This window comes from Rhamphochromis longiceps, linkage group LG1 (genome assembly GCF_057381845.1).
Source record: "Rhamphochromis longiceps isolate RC_006_pf linkage group LG1, R_longiceps_female_GT1.1, whole genome shotgun sequence".
In the NCBI taxonomy this organism is placed as follows: domain Eukaryota; kingdom Metazoa; phylum Chordata; class Actinopteri; order Cichliformes; family Cichlidae; genus Rhamphochromis; species Rhamphochromis longiceps.
In genome coordinates, this window is record NC_140557.1 from 4,438,250 (window position 1) to 4,456,855 (window position 18,606).

General features: G+C 39.0%; 1 protein-coding gene across 1 annotated transcript in view; it reads right to left on the reverse strand.

Annotated features, from left to right (window-relative positions):
• The window catches only part of LOC146678143 (neural-cadherin-like), a 334,730-nt gene that overhangs the window by 220,708 nt on the left and 95,416 nt on the right, over positions 1-18,606 (reverse strand). The window contains exons 5-6 of the mRNA XM_085410097.1: positions 14,066-14,177; positions 7,506-7,755 (exon numbers count right to left, since the gene is read on the reverse strand). Coding sequence (XP_085266223.1) covers positions 7,506-7,755; positions 14,066-14,177 — 362 coding nt within the window. The remainder of the gene's footprint in view (positions 1-7,505; positions 7,756-14,065; positions 14,178-18,606) is intronic.

Sequence of the window (18,606 nt, forward strand, 5' to 3'; positions counted from 1 at the left end):
AAGGCAACTGTGAAAATGTAATGCATAGGTATAATTACAGGGGGACTTTTACTTTTAAAAAAGATACCTGATATCAAAGCCTACTTACACTGGTGACTGACAATGATCTGAAACCTGTTTAAGTGATTTCCTGGTACCCCACATGCTTTAGGGGCATATTCAGATCTCTCAGCTTGATAAGCTGATTTTGAATCTGAAAGTAGAAATGTTTATACCCATTCAGTTAGATATATCTTGCTAGTAATGGGATAGAAACTACATTTGCTTTATGAACTGCCTTAATTATTCATGGCATAGAGTCAGTGAGGTATTGAAAACATTCATCAGAGATTTTGGTAGCGTCACATAGTTAATGTAGAATTGCTGGCTACACATCCACGATGTGAATCTCCTGTTCCAACACATCCTAAAAGGTGCTCTATTGGATTGAGATCTGGTGACTGTGGAGGCCATTTGAACACAATGAGATCTGAGACATGGTATGTTACCAAGCTTCAAGGAGACATTTACATTTTCTTCATAAACAGGAGGTAGACATGGCCAGCAACTTTTTTGACTTTTCTTGCCTTGATGCCAGGTCTCTCTTGGAAATGAGGTTTTTAATCTCAATAGGATTTTTACCTGGATAAATAAAGGAATAAAACATTACTCTTTTGGGCTCTTAACATATTAAGAGCCCAAAAGTGTCACCACTGGGTAATGGATCCATGATGTCAATCAATCAATCAAAGCTTTATTCGTCACATGCAGGTTGCCCTGAAGTGAAATGGGACCCCCCCGACCTTACACATATAGCACAAACATTACATGGGGATACAGGTCATCTTGTTTACATAAAATTCTGACCCTACCATCTAAATCAAGACTCATCAGTTCATCATTATTCTCTGACCTCTGGCATCAACAGCGAATTTTCACCTAAGGAACTGCCGCTCACCAGATGCTTTCTGTTTTTCATTCTCTCTAATCCCAAGAGATGACTGTGTGGGAAAATCCCAGCAGATCAGCAGTTTCTGAAATAATCAGACTAGCCTGTTTTTGGCACCACTTAAATCACCTTTCTTCTCCATTCTGATGCTCAGTTTGAACTTCCTTAATAAAGTGGTTGAATAAAGTGGTTCCAGACGGAGTGAGTCCCCTTGTCCTCAAGGCCTGTGCCCCCCAGCTGTGTGGAGTCTTTCATAAACTGTTTATGCTGAGTCTGAGTCTGCAGAGGGTCCCGGTGATGTGGAAGACATCATGCCTCGTCCCTGTACCAAAGACGCCTCGTCCCAGTGGCCCCCAGGATTACAGGCCCGTGGCACTGACCTCCCACATCATGAAGACCCTGGAAAGGCTCATCCTGGACCAGCTGCGACCCATAGTAAGACCACATCTGGATCCCCTTCAGTTCGCTTATCAGCCTCGTCTCGGAACAGAGGACGCCATCATCTACCTGCTCAATCGTGTCTACACCCATCTGGACCAGCCGGCGAGCACTGTGAGGGTCATGTTTTTTGACTTTTCCAGTGCTTTCAACACCATCAGGCCGACCCTCCTGGGTGATAAGTTAGCAGCGATGCAGGTGGATGCTTCTCTGGTGTCCTGGATTGTTGATTACCTGACAGGAAGACCACAATATGTACGTCTCCCACAGTGTGTGTCTGACAAGGTGATTAGCAACACAGGGGCACCACAGGGGACTGTCCTCTCCCCCTTCCTCTTCACCCTCTACACCACAGACTTCAGCCACTGCACAGAGACCTGCCATCTTCAGAAGTTTTCTGATGACTCTGCGGTGGTTGGATGCATCAGCAGGGATGATGAGACAGAGTACCGGGCTGTGGTCGACTCCTTTGTCACGTGGTGTGAGCAGAATCATCTGCAGCTCAACGTGGCAAAGACCAAGGAACTGATCGTGGACTTCAGGAAGACCAGGAAACACTTGACCCCTGTTTCAATCCAGGGGGTCAGTGTTGACATTGTGGAGGACTATAAATACCTTGGAGTACACATTGACAATAAACTGGACTGGGCTAAAAACACCACAGCACTTTACAGGAAGGGCCAGAGTCGTCTCTATTTTTTGAGGCGACTGAGGTCCTTCAACATCTGCCAGAAAATGCTGAGGATTTTCTATGAGTCTGTTGTGGCCAGTGCGATCCTCTATGCTGTTGCATGCTGGGGGAGCAGGCTGAGGGTCGCAGATGCCAACAGACTTAATAAACTGATCTGTAAGGCCAGCAATGTTGTGGGGATGGAGCTGGACTCCCTCAAGGTGGTGTCGGAGAGGCGGATGCTGTCCAAGATAAAGACAATGTTGGATAACACCTCCCACCCACTCCATGACATGTTGGTCAGTCACAGGAGCTCGTTCAGTGAGAGACTGAGATTACCGAAAAGCACCACTGAACGACACAGGAAATCATTCCTGCCTGTGGCCATCTCCCTGTACAACGCATCCACTTAACACACTGTTTGCTGCTACAGCTACACATGTTTCTTTTCCAAATATTTATTTATAAGTGACTTATGTATGTATGTATGTATGTATGTATGTATGTATGTATGTATGTATGTATGTATATATATGTATATATTGTACTATTCTTAGTTAGCGTATTGTCTGTCTTGTCTTAATGTTGGTTTAAAATGGAGCACTGTAACAAAAAATAATTTCCCCCAGGGATCAATAAAGTATTCTGATTCTGATTCTGATTCTGATGAGCGTATATTTGTTCTATTGCAAATGGTCCCTTTCTGAGTGCTTTCCTCGACATGTTTTATTCAATTCAATTTTATTTATACATTTTATTGTCTTTTCATTATTTTGAAATGAGCATGACTAAGTAACAAAAAGATGAGGGAAAGAATAACATTACTACATATAGGATTTAATCATGAATTGCTGTTATTTTAAATACAGAATTCCCGCTGGATGCTTAAACAGCAAAAACAATGTGTCTTCATGTTGACCTTCACAGTAACACTTTATTTCATACAACCTACAGTGAATGTCTGCTTTAAATTCAACATGACCTCAACTCCACGGAAGCACTGTTCTTGCTCTGTGGAGACTCTATCATCATTTCTACTAATTCAATAGGGGAAATCAAAAGGCAGAATGAGAAATAAGTTTGTATAAGAGAAATCTAATTTGGAGGGAGAAATCTCCCAGAACAATAACAGGTGACGCTTGAGCAGAAGCACCAGAGAGACACATCAATATATCATAACAAGAAAAAAACAGCAAGTGCATTTTAAAAAGGAGATAAATTAGCAGTATATCAGTTACTTCACTCATTACAGCAACTTTATATTAAGGGGAAATTACAACACTTTTTTCTGCTCTCCGTGTTATTGACTTTTTCTTAGATGTTTATCTCATCATTCAATAAAATTAACACGGTGAAAAAAAAAAACTTTGCATATATCTCACACCCTTTCTGTTCACTCTCAGTTCTGTCTAATTATCTCTTTAGGAAATATAAAATGGTAGCAGCTTGCTCGCTTTTCATTCTTTGCTGAATGACTGTCTACTGTGTATGCGCATTGACTCATCACTTGGAACTTATGTGGAGGAGTTTTTAATCATGAGGGAAGTCTATGGGGAGTCTCTTTAGCACTTGGGACTCTATTAAGCAAATTTGCGTGTGGACATTGTGAGGACCGTCCACATGATCTCCTATTAGGGCTGTGCGATATGACCAAAATCTCATATCCCGATATAAGAATTCTATCGTCCGATAACGATATAAATCACAAAAATGTAACATTTTCTGTAAATTCTGTGAACCTCGGGCAGCTCGACTTGCGGGAAGTGTTTTCAGCTGCGCGTCATGTAGCTGGAGTCGAGCGTTTTAACCGATGCATGAAACGATACATTTTTAGACATAAGTTGTAACGGCCGCCGTTTTCTTTGTGAGCATTTATTACACGGCGTGCTGCGGGGAAAGGCCTGTTCTAACGTTTGAGTCTAAGGGTTGTTTTTTTTAGCACCTGGCGGCTCTTTTTTACTTCTCATCCGGAAATAATCTGCTCTTTCACGTGGTTCAGTTTATTTTGAAAAGTCTCAACAGGATCTTGAGCTTTATTGTGAAAGGTTTATGTGGAACATAAACAAGCGGACACGCGATGGTGTTACCGTCGTTGTTGCTAACGACAACACATAAAAACAGGCACTTGTCCATCTGTAGTGTGGTTATATAAAATATAAGAGAAAGAGAGAACTTTAAGAAATGAATTTAGCCACTACAGTGACCATCAAAACCATAAAAAATATTGCCATAAACAGCTTATTTTGCGACACCACGAAACAAACGATAGCGTAAAATGAAACGATAGATGTTTTTATATCGTCATCCGATATATATCATTATATCGAACAGCCCTATCTCCTATAGCCACAAATTACTCTTTTTTTGTTCAACCACTGGTGGTGTGTAATACATTCCATACATTCCCTAACCAATATGAAGTAAACAGTTCAATGCTGCAGAGTGTAAAATAGTCCAAAAAGCAGAGGGTGCAGGGATAGGTTCAATGCAGACGAAGCAAGAGATACAGTACCAGCACACAAGACAATAAAATACAGACACCATGTGCTACAATTATGTCCTTGTGTTATGGCTCATTACCTGGCAGCCAACAGGTACCGGTATTGGCTTCTGTTTGGAGCAAGCTGTCACTACAGTGCACTCAATTTTTAAACTTTTATTTTCGCAGGAAGTCCTTCTGATGTAAACTCTCCTTTGCAAGAGGTAAAGCAGTGCCACATAAACATCTGCCAATCTACAAGTGTATCAGTAAGTGTGGAAATCAAGAAGGCTGAACAATGAGATACAAGCTAAAACTCAAACCATTTTTTGAATTAACATCTTAGACGTGTTAGCTGATTGATTGCTTGAACTAATCTCAACTACTTCAACTAAATCAGCTAGAAAAATATTTCTTTTTACAAGCGGCAACTTCTGGTGCCAAAAAGTGTTTCTCTATTAGCCAATTCAGGTTGGCTCCAAAGATCACCAACACTAGATTATCCTTCCAGGAGAATGAAAATTCACCCGAGCTAATTCAAGTTACTAAAGCAGAGTCAGTTACACCACAGCGGCAGTGTCTTTCAGAGCATTTTTAATGACATTTTGTGACTAAATATGATTTATTTAGCATTTAATTACACTGCCAGCCTTTCCACAAAGCCTCTGTTTTTCTTGAGTAAAATACTAGGTTTTAGTCATGTGGAGCTGATAACTTTCCACCGTCTCAGCCAAATATGCTCAATAAAATAAACTAAAGACTTCAAACTGAGTGGGTGACATGATAAAGCTGCAGCCACTTTTACATATAGAATATGTATATTAGGATCTTGAGGTCTAATATATAAACATGAAAAACATATCACATTCTTTTTAGTAAGTCAATAACAAAGATCAACACATTGTGTAATTAAGAAAAGAAATTCAAATAAATTCCACTTTTAAGTGGTCACATCATTTTTCGAGAGCTGCAACCTAGATTCATTATAAACTGGCAAAACGTGTTGAAATGAAAGCTCATTATCGCTTCCCTTTGACTCCAAGGATCAATATAAATAGGCCACATTTTCTGCCTGGATAATGATATATTTAATGACCCCTCTCTGTGTCGTGCTTTTTTTCCTTTCTGCTCAGCACATGTAACTAAACATACATGCACATTTTTCCTGCATGCACACAGGCAAATGAAACATAAGTAACAGAGGGAAAGTAAGCAATCTTATCAAAAGCATAATCCCACTAAACTGGCCCTACTGTATTTGTTTCATCAAACACATAACAGATGTCATCACGTGTGCACATTTAAGTGTATTTGTACCAGTGTGTTTGCCTGCATGGATGACTCTGGAGCTCTGTTCGTGTCTGAATGATGAATCATAGATTGTCAAGTACTGTTTTTAGGGCAGTTGTGACAGAGGGTTCAGGGTTACAGAGGAAGAACTGATGGATTATTTGGCTGTCGCTGACAGTAAGTCAATACAACCCAAAACACACACACACACACACACACACACACACACACACACACACACACACACTAGTCCCTTTCCTCTATAAACAACATAAACACATGCATATCAGATGCACGATGGATGAATGCACTTTATAACCACATTAATCTGTCCATACAAAAACCTCACTTTCTTGGGACCTTCTCAATTACTAAACACACACATATATAGGCGCAAGCATACGCACACACAGAGTTAGGGTTCAGGACCTCCTGAGGGTGCTGGTGGGCATGGTTGATTGACCCTGCCTCACCAATCTGCCCAGCTCTCTGCCAGAAAAATCAACCAATTAAAAGATGCAGACACCACAGCAGCACGAGCGGGAGGGGGGAGTGTGCTAACAGCAGCTGTGATGCTGAACTGGGAAGCTCTCCGCTCACTCAACTTCTAAGAGAAGTAGTTCTGGTTGCCTTATTTACTTTGGTATCAGTGGACTGTGTGCACAAACAGAAACACCGGTGACAGATTTAATCTAAAATGACTTGATCACAGATGGCTTCAAATCAGCATGTTTAGGAATGTGCAATAGATATTTTTGCCAAAGAATTACTGCATATAGATCCATTTCTATTTGAAATCAGCAGGGAATTGTGGAGCTGAATCAATGCAACTCAACCATGAGAGGAGAGTTATTCAAAGAGACGTGTTGTAGATGTGGCCCTGATGGTGGATCAGTGCTGACTGAAAACCTCAGCCCACAGCTCTTTAGTTCACCTCATTTAATTCTACTTTGTACAGGTGTTACCAGTTTAACTGAATCTGAAGTGTAAATTCAAGTGTATCAGAGAAAGGAGGACAGGAATGCTTGCATTTAATTAAACCGAAAAAAGAAAACCTCAGATAACGGCCATATTTTTGTCTTGGCCCCAAGAGCTTCAACAGGTTTGTTTCTCATATTTTTAAAAAATGTAATTAAATGCATAATTGTTTAGAAATCGCTTGTTTTAAAGCCCCAGAGATATTCACGTTGGTGCCATAAAAAGAGGAAAAGTAAGAAAATCTGTGCATTCGTGAGGATGGAACAAGGGAGCAAAGAGCAATTCAAACATCAAGCCTTTCCTACGTTCAATTCTTTGACTATTTATTTCAGCGCTAAATAAAATCCTCTGTTGAACAAGTTGCAGAAAGAAAATGCAGAGAAACTCTGTGCCCCTGTGCCAACAATACAACTGAAAATTCAATTGTATGCAGCACCTCAAAAGAGTGAATGGCAGCTTGCACCTAAAATATATGTGCAGCAGCCTACACTCAACAACTTAACCAAGAGACACTGCAGGAGATTGTTTGCCTTTGGCAATGTAGAAATGAGTACACAGCAAAGTTGGTCCTTCGGTATCTGCACCAAACATCATGCTGTCACCAGAAGACTGTCAGCCTCTCCTGCCTTCACCCTGACTGGCAGGCAGGCAGGAATCAGCCACAGAATAATATCGAGCTTATCTCTCTTTCTCTTAAACAATAAAGCACAAGTCTTACTTACATGTGTTGGGAGAACTCAGGTGCCTCATCGTTGACGTTTGCCATCCTAATCCGTACCGTAGTCGTGCCCGTACGAGGAACCTCCCCCTTGTCAATGGCCATGACTACAAACTCATACAGATGATTAGGTCTCTCATAGTCTAAAGGTCCCGCGGGGAAGATTGTTCCGTGAGGGGAAATAGTGAAGTCTGGACTCAGGGTGTAATAGGTCAGCTCTGCATTCTCTTCCGAGTCACAGTCATTGGCCGAAACTAAAGATGAGAACACAGAGATGGAGAATAGAAAAAACAGAGTTCAGAAGGACTAAACAAAGACGACAAAGGTTGGATTTACCACTGGTGATTTAGCTAGACTGACCGTACAGACTAGAAAACCAATTTGTTAAATATCCACAAGAGGAAAGGAGGGAAGCTGGATGGAAACTGTGTTTTCTTGCTTTCTCATTTTTTGTGACATATATTTATAACTTACATTTTCATGTATCTGCATATATGTTTGAGATTCAAGCAGCAGTAGTCAGTTGTTAATTTCTTCCTTTATACACAATAAAAATGAACAAGAAAGAAGATTTGTGTTTTTGTTCATTACCAGCAAGTGGTTAAAGTATCTTAATCATCTTAGTCGGTTTGTTTATGATCCTAAAAGGATTGTACTGCTACCTTCAGGTCTCTACAATGATATTCTCACTACCGGGTTCAGCTCAGGACTCTAGCTGGGCCACTGCAGGAACTTCACAGCATCTTCCCAAAGCTCCTCCTGTGTTTTCTTGTTGATATGCTTCAGGTCTTTAATTTGTTAAAATTAAATCTAGCTCCATTCTGAGACCCTGAAAAAGGTTTACTCAGGATTGCTCTATTTTTTCTGCAAGTTTTCAAGAAATACAACATAGCATATCAGCAGATGTCTGACTTTGTTCACCAGGTTTATTGAATTCAATAACCTTCAGAAGCAGGATGCATAAGATTTCATCTGTGATGTTTTATATATATATAACTGGATTATTTAAATATTTCATGTTTTAATTCATTAGTACAACACATAAAGAAAAAACTGCTGTGTGATTTAAAACTTCTGCACTTCTATTGCTAATGGGAAAAAAATACAGTGAATCACTTTGGAGATGTGCCCGAAACAACAAAATGTGGAAACCTTGAAAGGGCAGAAACACTTTCTGAATACACTATATATTCAAATGTAAAAATATGAGGACTTGCAGAAGATTTATTTCACAAATAAAAGTTGTACAAATCGAAAAGTTAAAAGATGAAGGCCTTTACTAAGTCTGTAGTATTAGTGCACACGTTTATAATGAAAGTTGTGCAGGAGGAGCAGGTGCTTGCATATGTTGCTATTGCCCCAAGTTTGTCTGTGCTGCCTTAAAAATAAAGACGGACATACTGCCTGCGCTGTCCTGTGGAAACCAACACAGATAGTAACGTCACATCACTATGCTTTAGCTTTTTTCATGGTTTTTCTTGATGAAAGTAGAAACTTCCATCGAAACTACTACTTATAACAAACTATCTTTAGCTAATGTACCATATTGAATGAAGTCGCCAGAGAAACTGTTTGTGCAGAACGAGTTCTCTAATTATTTAAAAGTTTGTTTCTGGTATTTCATCCAAACCATATGCACTTGATATCTCAATTCTCATGCTACACTATGTGTTCAAACTGACGCTTCCAGTGCCACAATTTTAAGCCACGGGAGTAAGCATTATTTGCCCAGCATGCACTGAAAGGACTGTCATTTTGCAACATTTCTGCTTCCACATCACATATTGGGAATCCATGGAGCCAGGACTCGCCTGGCTACAAATTGACTGCCTTGCTAAAACTGAAAAGACCACCAGGGATTTGAATAAGCATATTTTACACTAACAAGAACATTCACCATCAAAAGCTCAATTCCCCAATTCACCTTACATTGCATTTGGCTCAAGGGCCCATACAGAAGTGCACACACACATGCGTGCGCACACACATATGCTCACATGAATAATAGATGCACACATACATAAAAACAATGCCACTGTTTGCTTCCACTAACAAACCATAATTCTTTATTGCTATAAAGCCTCGGGGAACTCTAACTAGCTTCAAATTAACAGTTTGAAGTGCGTTCATTTAACAAAATGCCTGCAAAACAAAGTACGTGGGTTCGTTAAGGAGGTATATAAACTTTGTCAGTGTTTATTTGCATGATTAGTTTCACTTCATTATTTCAGCAGAGACATTTCGTATGTGAGTACACGGGATTAGCTGAATTTTCAAAGTGCTGTGGTAATATTCAAAATGTTTGTGGGGCTGTGGCCTTCAATGTGTCCTTATGTTGAACTGAATGAAAAATATTTCAGTTCCATTAAAAAAAATAAAATAAAAGCCACAAAACACAAATGGGAAATGTGATGCTTTGGTACAATTAAAGTAAATTTAACAATGAGAGTACAACAGCCAAAGAAAATCAGCCATGAGGTTCCATTTACACCATCCTGTTTGTGTTTTTGGTTTTGCTATATTTTCCCATTAAGTTTGATATATTTGTCAATCATTTCAGTTTCATTTCATTACAAATGCACTATGACTTTGAAAGTGTAAAATCAAACTACCAAAGGCATTAATCTTGCTATCTGAGCAAAGTTTATGGATTCAGTTAAATGATGTCATACCACTAATATCACTAAGGCCACTGTTGAGAGAACGAGATTGAAGTCTGATGAAAGAAAATAATGGTCAAACGAGAAATCGCTTAATACATGAATGGGTCTTCGTATATACTTTCATTCTTATTACTTCACACACGCAGAAATAAATAATAAAATAAACATTACACAAAAATTGTAAATACCTAGAGATGAGTTTTCACTTACAGATGGCCCCATATAGATTTAACACTAAATGGATGATTGTGTCACATTTTAGCATAGTCAGTATTCATCATTAGTGGTTTCTTGTGTTTTGTTTTATGTCAGATTGATTTCTAGGAATAATCTTTGATACACAGCTGAATCAAGTGTGGAAAAAACCATTTCTGTCCAGACAAATTCTACAATTCTTCTTCTTACTGTTGTTAATATGATCCCTTTTACCAAAATGTTAGTCTTTTATTTAGATTTTTCTACGCTTTACAAGTTGGATAAAAATAAATGTGTGTTTTTCCTGCACCTGGTTCTGTAGTGCAGTCTTCTGAAGAAAAACTGAAACACAGCTGTTTTGCTTTTTGAGCAGCCTCTCATTCAGTGATGATGGGTTGAAAATGAACTGCAACACTAGTAGCCAAACACATGTCACATATGAGTCAATATTTAATTTACTAAGTAGAGATTTCTATTCTTCAGGAAAACATTTAAGCATCTATTTATCAGTAAGTCCTCTGTAATCTTGAATCAGCATTGTTGCACTAGCATCGCTACACTGTTTAACAGGCCTCTATACATTCTTAGCTGCATCCCTCGTGTCTTTCTGGCATATTATGATTTTGTACAGAAGATGGAGACAGCGGGATCCTCAGATCTCTATGGAAAGCAAGATAATTGGCTTGCTTGGTACACTGTGCTGCAGTTGATTTCCAACTTGGCAAAGTACAGATTTGTCCACTCTCACGATGGAAATGATTATGGGATTACTAGCACATGATTTAGCAAAACGATGCTGGATGCCCATTTCTCCCTGCTCATTTAATTTATACTATGCCTTTTAACCCACTTAATTAAGTGAAGGGGGAAAAATGTCTTTATTTCAGGAAGTTGGGCTGCTCAGTCTTAGATGTACTCAGAAGTGGATTGGGTAAAATTAACTGTATTAATTATACCATGTATTGGGGCAATTTTGTTCATTATTTTGGGAAAGCTACAATTTGTACGACACATTTTTCACCCCACTAAATTTAGGCAGCAACAGTCTATTTTTACGACTGAAAATTGCACAGGTCACATAGATGGTTTGCTATATCATAATCCTGAAGCATTTTGAAATCACTGGAATCTCTGTGCAGAAATGTGATAACTGTTTTTGTGGGTTTTTTTCCCCACTCACGGAAATATTGACAAGTGTTCAAACAAGCATGGAAATGGGTGGGAACACAGCAGCACAGCAGGAGGAAACTTCTCGCCTCCCTTGGTGCACCTGTTAATGGCAGCGAGCTAAGGGCCTGCTGCGTCTCTCCCACAGTGCGCACCTCACTCCCCCATTCACTCATTTACTTTCTCCATGTTCGCTAGAAATAAATAACATCTGCATGTTTAAAAGCATTAAAAATAAATAAATAAATAAAAACACTGTCTAAGTAATTCTCAAGCTCTGGTCCTGTGAGTTTCAGGATTCTGTACATTTTCTGAGCTGGACTGCATGTTTTCTACACCACTCTTCCATTTTCAGGGTTACAGCTCCCAGTGCTCCTACTGTATAATCACTGGGACCACTTTGGAAATCTTTCACATGTGCTCCAGTTGTTGCCTCAGCTATTTTCTTGTGGGGCTCCTTCCCAACTGCCATAATATTTCATATAAAACTTGTGGTGATCTCAGGAAACTGGACAAGTGAATCAGACAAGGAGAAAGTCGCGTCCTCAAGAACCAGGAAAAAAAGAATTCAGCAATGATCTGACACAAGACCTACAAGATCAGAAAGGGTGCCAGGGGAAATGTGATTATCAAGAAGCCATTCTTAAGGAACTAAAGCAGGGAGGAAAGGCTGAAGTAGGCCAGGTTACACAAGAACTAGACTGAAAGTCAGTGATAACTTATCTAATGAAGCGAAGAATCTAAATCTGACATTTTTGGTTTAAAATGTCATCAATATGTACATGGAGGTCAGGTGAGAGGTACAGCAGTGAGTACAGCCATCTGTAAAACACAGTGGAGGCTGTGTCATGGTTTGGGGTTGCATTCCAGCCAGTGGTGTCGGAGATCTCAGCTGCATGTGGGTAAGTAAATTAATCTGAAGACCAAAGTTGGGATTGCATTTGTCAAAATGTATTTTTAACAATGACTCAACTTTTTATTAGCTTTTAAAATTATATTTACACTCATAAATCAGCAAATGGAACAGGATTCGTTGGCCTGGATATCAGCCGGGGAGTGGCAAAATTTAAAAATTGCCCATTGCCTCAAGATGACAAGTAAGCAACAGGTTAACAAATTAATATCATTATAACCATTGAGACTGCATTTCAGTAGGCTAGCTGGAAAACAGATTAAAGTTGTAATGGCTATATTATTGTTTTAGTTACATATAAAATTCAGCTTGTTTTCTCCAGGACAATGTTGCAAATTGAAGCATAGGAGCAAAATTTCCAAGCAATGTAAACAATTTTAACACCTCTTTTGTTTATTCAAACAAAAACCATGTTTGCTGTTAACTTTCACCTGAAAACAAGTAACTTTTCTCAGAATACGGCATGATTTTACAGGTCTTAGCTGTTCTTAGATGTTTAGAAAAAACACTAAAACACACACAGTCTTGTGTTTGTTTGTTTTTTTCTTTAATATCAATTCAATCCAAAGTCTTCCCGCCTGCATTCACAGCTAATGGACATTTCCAAAACGGTGTCATACCTACAGTCATTTTCACACAGTTCTTGTAAGCAATTAAAATATACTTGCATTTTCATTCTTGCCCTGTTTAAAGTTTACCTGTTCAAAAAGCTAAAGATTGATCTGTTTAGCGCTATAAACAAACAGATGTCTATAAGTTTTAATAAAAAAGCAACAATGTTTTAGAGGAGATAGTAAGAAACAGTCTCCGAGAGAAGACGGAAAAACTCTGTTGTCAGTTGTGTTGGCAGAGTAAAAGTGTCACTGTGACATACCCACAACAGTTGGCATCACCATTTCTTCACAAAGAGATGAAACATAAGCGTTCCCTTTGGGTTATTACAGGAACGGAGAGGCTGCAGCAGCTGCACTGATGAAAGTAGCAGTGATGCCGGTGCTGACAAGTACCTACTCTGTTTCCTGACCAGTCAAAATACATGAATGTTAAAGAAGCGCAGGCACTCTTGTTTTGTTCTGAAAGCCGCTACAGCAAAGCTTCTCAAACATTTGCATATCACAGCTCCCACAGAGGCACGTGTTTGCCCACTGAGCTGCACCTGGCTTAAATTTAACTGGTAACACAAGAAGTAAAACACGGATTGTTATTTTCTTCTTTCACTTTTTTTCTTTTAAAAGTCACCAAATACAGGCACACATAATAAAGGTCCTTGCAATTCTGAGAGTTTTACTTGGAAATATTTAATTCAGCCCAGTGAAAAAATGCACAAACACCATTTCAGGATTTCTTTAATAACATTAAAGATTAATAACATTGTGATTAGTGCATCAGAAATTACATAACCGGGAGCTGTTTATCAGTGAAGATGAATTAAAAAATAAGATGAACCTACTTCTGTAGGTCAGGGAAGGCAGTGCAATGTTAAATTTCCTTTGCATATAAGAAACTGATACAGAGTAGTAAGTTGAGCTTTAAATTAATAATGTGAATCTAAAAATAAAGAATGCACTCAGTGAAGCTGGTGGGTTATAAATGGTACTCAAACAGGTATTTTGAGACTTGTCTTACCTTGCAGCAGGGAGGTTGCTGTTGTCACAGTCTCTGGTACACCATCCTTGCTGTAAATCGACTGGAGGAACTCAGGAACGCAGTCGTTTTCATCAGTAATAACTACCCGTACCTGAGAGGGTGATGATGAGGGAAGAGGAAAAGAAGGAAAAAGAGGCTAAGATTAAATTAATTTATGTGTTCAAATTGTTTCTGAACATTTAAACAGTCAATAACACATTTTAAAGAAATGAAACAGTTCTTCTTGTTTTTATTTCTTGTACAGAATTCCCCGTTTTACTCACGACTGGTCATATGTAACAAATGCTTATGCTCCTGTAAGCTCTTTTGTTCATAACTGAACAAAAAAAAAAAAAAGAAAAGAAAAAGAATGCCTTGCACATCTTACATCTTCTCTAGTAGGCATCAGGCCAGTAAAATGTGTGTGGCATGTTAAATACTCTCAGGGAAAAAGTACAAGTCAAGTCCTAAAGCAAGTTAGCATGTCCACATGAACTGGGTCAGACAGTTTGTTATTATTCGTGTATTTTCTGCTATTTATGTTGAAATTCCTTTCAAGCATTCTGGTAAAAAAAATTAATTCATGAAATACAAAATAATACAACATAATTAAAACAATGAAGCATTTGCATTTCTAATCTCAGACTGCTTCTGTCTATGAACATGTAAAAGCTGCTCAGCCAATCAGCAGAAATGCTGCAGATTCAAAGTCATACTGGCACAGTGTCATGAAAATTTGAAATCTGGGATTACTACTTCAGGCGCTGTCCAAAATTGGTTTTCTTTGCATTCAGAGTCATTTTCATGTGTGAGTGACCCAAATTAACCCCATCTCCAACCAAAAGGAAGCTTCATGTCAACCTCCTCCAAATCCATGCCCTGACCCTGATTCCTGTGGTTTATTGACCTCGCCACAGGGAAGAAGCTGCAAGTGAACTAGCGTTGTGGTCCCTCTTGTTGGTCAGTGGAGAGCGGAACCCCGTGGAGCTTCTTGTAAGCACTGAGCAAACAAATGAGTAGTGTGCAAGGATGAATTTATTTAGCGTGAGCATGAAGGCGTTTGCCTTGCTAAGACACTGTAATACTGCTCAGTTCGTTTGGGATATAAAGGCAAACAAAGCATCTCCTTCCAGATGTTGACTGCCTGCTTCAAGTCCAAGAGCAATAAATAGACATGGGCTGGCAGGCAAGCCTCTGACCCTCAGTCCCTCTTGTGTTTTTTCCCCAAACAAAGCTGTACGTATACACACTCACCCTACAGACACAATCGCATACACACAGTGAGTGCTTTGTAAATACCACTGGTATTAAGTCCTGGTAGGTAAGATGAAATTCTGTAATATCAGTTAATCCTTCAGCAAAGATCAGCCACAAAGCAATGAACAACAAAATAAAATCTGCCCATGTCAACTCCCTGAGGTGATTTGTGCGCATTTGCCAATAACTGTCAACCTTTTTTTTGGGTGTTTCGATGTGTGCGTTTGCATGTCCTAATGAGCAAATCTATGCCCTAGCTGGACAGGAAATAGGCAGGATATACAATGGTAGAGTATGTGTGCATACAAGGCTGAGGAAAGGCAAGATTGAATGAGAAGAGAGAGGAAGTCAGCTGTAATAAAGCAAGATGGGCTCAAACGCACGCATACAGGAATGTGCACACGTGCACACACTTGGGAAGCTGCAGGCAGGTCTCAGGCTGGTTAGGTAACTAATGGTGCCGATGAGCTATCACTCCTGCAGGGAGAAACTTGGAAACTACCTGCAAATTAAAGTCATGCTCAGTGACTCCAGTGCACAAAAATACGGCACGTCTGTTTCTTATTTTGATAGAGGGCGGCAGATTTCTGAAAAGTAGAATAAAATCAAAAGCAGAAAAGAGGTGCGTTATTTGGCAGTCCTCTATGGAAAACAAATTAATAGGTGATTTTTTTTAACCTGCTACTGGGAAACAGTGTCACAGAAAAAGATAAAAAAAGAACAACTTCCATCATAAAGTTCTATACTTTATACACATGAAATTTTTTGACTAACAGATGCCTTTCTGTGGATAAGTATTTGAGTTGCTAGGCACTATTTTTGCAAGTACAACACATGTCTGCAATCTCAGGACAGCTTCATACTTGTCTAAACTCAAACAGAAGGCTTACAACCAAAATGCCATCAGAATATGTTTATTTTGGCATGGTCACAAGTAGCCGTATGCCATTCGATTGGTTACTTATCTCAAGAGAACATGTCTTAATTAATGCAAAATCCAATATGGGCCTTCCCGAGGCAGATGGCAGGGAGAAAGAGCAAGAGTATATTATGAACCTCTAAAATTGACATGCTGCAGATGAATCCAGTGAGCTGGAGTTTATCACTGAGACCATGACAGCCACTGCATGGTGACGCTCGTGATAAACTTTGGTTAGTTTTTGTCTGCATCTCTGTGATAAACTAAATAAACAGAAACATAGTGACAGGTTAGTGAAAATATTTTGATTACATGTTCCACTATAATAAAAAGTGACAGTTACATTTAGCAGTCTGTAACACAAACCCTGAACTCGCCCTGAAACCGTTTGTCTGCCCTTTGCCATTTTAGCTGTTTTCACTTTTTTTCCCCTTTCCACATGAGTGCATCCTTTGAAGATGCTGACTGCTGCATGTTTGCCAGTGTGGGGAGAGTCACTGTGGTATCACATCCAGGCATGCATTCAATGTCAACAGCAAATTCCTCTCTTGTGCAGCACTTGACAAAAATGAGCACATGAACATATGTGGTGTGATATGTGGTATACTACAATATACCCGAGTTTAACCGTATGTAAACAGATAAACAGGGGTTTATGGTGGCAGCCAGCATTTCATCCCCCCTCAGAATGTACAAAACATCCACTCCAGTGTTGGATCAAAAATAATTGGCTTGTAATTGACAGCCGCGATCACTAGATAGTGTTTGCATAACTTCATTTTATAACTCTGGAACTTTTGATAAGTTTTTAAAAAAATAATTCTGACAGCTACTGTCAGCCAACAGTCAGCCACTCAGAGCCCCGCCTAGCTTCGCTCTAAACATGCCCCCTTCATTTAATTGCACGGTGTCACCAAGAGATGGCGCTTTCTTCAAAAAAAAAAAAACCTTTGAATCGGATAGTTAGCAAAAGAAGAGCTATTATTGCAAGAGCTTTACTTTATAATATAATATATAATATATAGTTTTTCAATAATAGGCTATTTTCATACATTAGATAACCTATTGGATCTGGGGGGAGGGGGGGGGGGGTGGCAAGAAATTTGTTCTTGCGATGAAAAAAGTTCCTTCAGCAAATTCCTGGATCCAGATTTGGATTAAGTCAAGCCCCATAAGCTATAAACAAATGATAATTTCACTACAAAAGCTCCAGATCCTTTAAAAAGAAGAAAATATAACGACAAAGTCCTCATGTAGTGGCCTTCAAAAGTACTTGCTGTCTTTTAATCTTAAATTCAAATACCTTAAGTAGCAAAAGCAGAATTTTTTCTATACTGTTAACATGCTTTTGAAGAGCTTTTTAACGGAGCCAGACAGAAACTATGCTTTGTGTGATAAATGGTGAACATAATGCCGGTGATGTGCCCACATTTGATTCAATTTCCGTTTTAACCCTTTAAAGCCGGTTGGCGCAGACACGCTCCATTTTGCATAACTATTTTTAAATCCCGGTAGCACTGCAACCACGTAAGCTAGCGCAATAATTTTTTTTGCATATGAAACCGGAGGAGTTGTACTTACATCTTATGCCATCAGCTTGTCCTAAGTCACAGTTTCCTTCCACATATAACTTTACAAAAACTGCATAAAAAGCAGCAACAAAAACATAATATTCCAGAAACACGCTTTGCCGGTCCGATCAGCTGTTTGTAACACTTCCTACTTCCATCAGCGTGAACTATCACATGTCCGGCATGACCTGCCCGAAACCGGAAGTGACGTCATTTTGCAGAAATGTAGTTTTTTTGGCCTCATGAGCCTATACTGGTGTTTTTAAAAGTTATCTTTGACTTTATGACTTTCTGTGTCGTTTCTGGGATGCTGAGGACTCATATTGCACTGCTGGAAATATTTTATTTTGATGCATATGCTGTTATTTTGCAAATTTGCACTATAATATATTTTTTGTTTTTCCTGCAGTATATGAAAATTGGTGTATCTCAAAAATAAAACTATGAAGACACTTAAAATAAATTTCCTTTGGTGGGAAACTAGTTTGTGCAACTTTTTTGTATTTACAGTTTTGAGGGATAAGCCTCTTAAATTTCTCTAACTAGAAATATATGTTAAAAAAACAAAAACGATTTTAAAATTTTTTTGTAGTTTATTGCACTTTTTTGCAATTTATGTAATTACTATGCACTTAATGCAGACATATTATTAAAAGTTGGGCTATAATGGTTGTATTGATGTATAGCAACTTGAAATGCTCCAAAAAATGGCACTACAGCATGTAAAAATATAATATAAGCTCTGGCGGACTTGGTTCTATGGTAGGTCTTAAAGGGTTAAACTGCAGAGACAA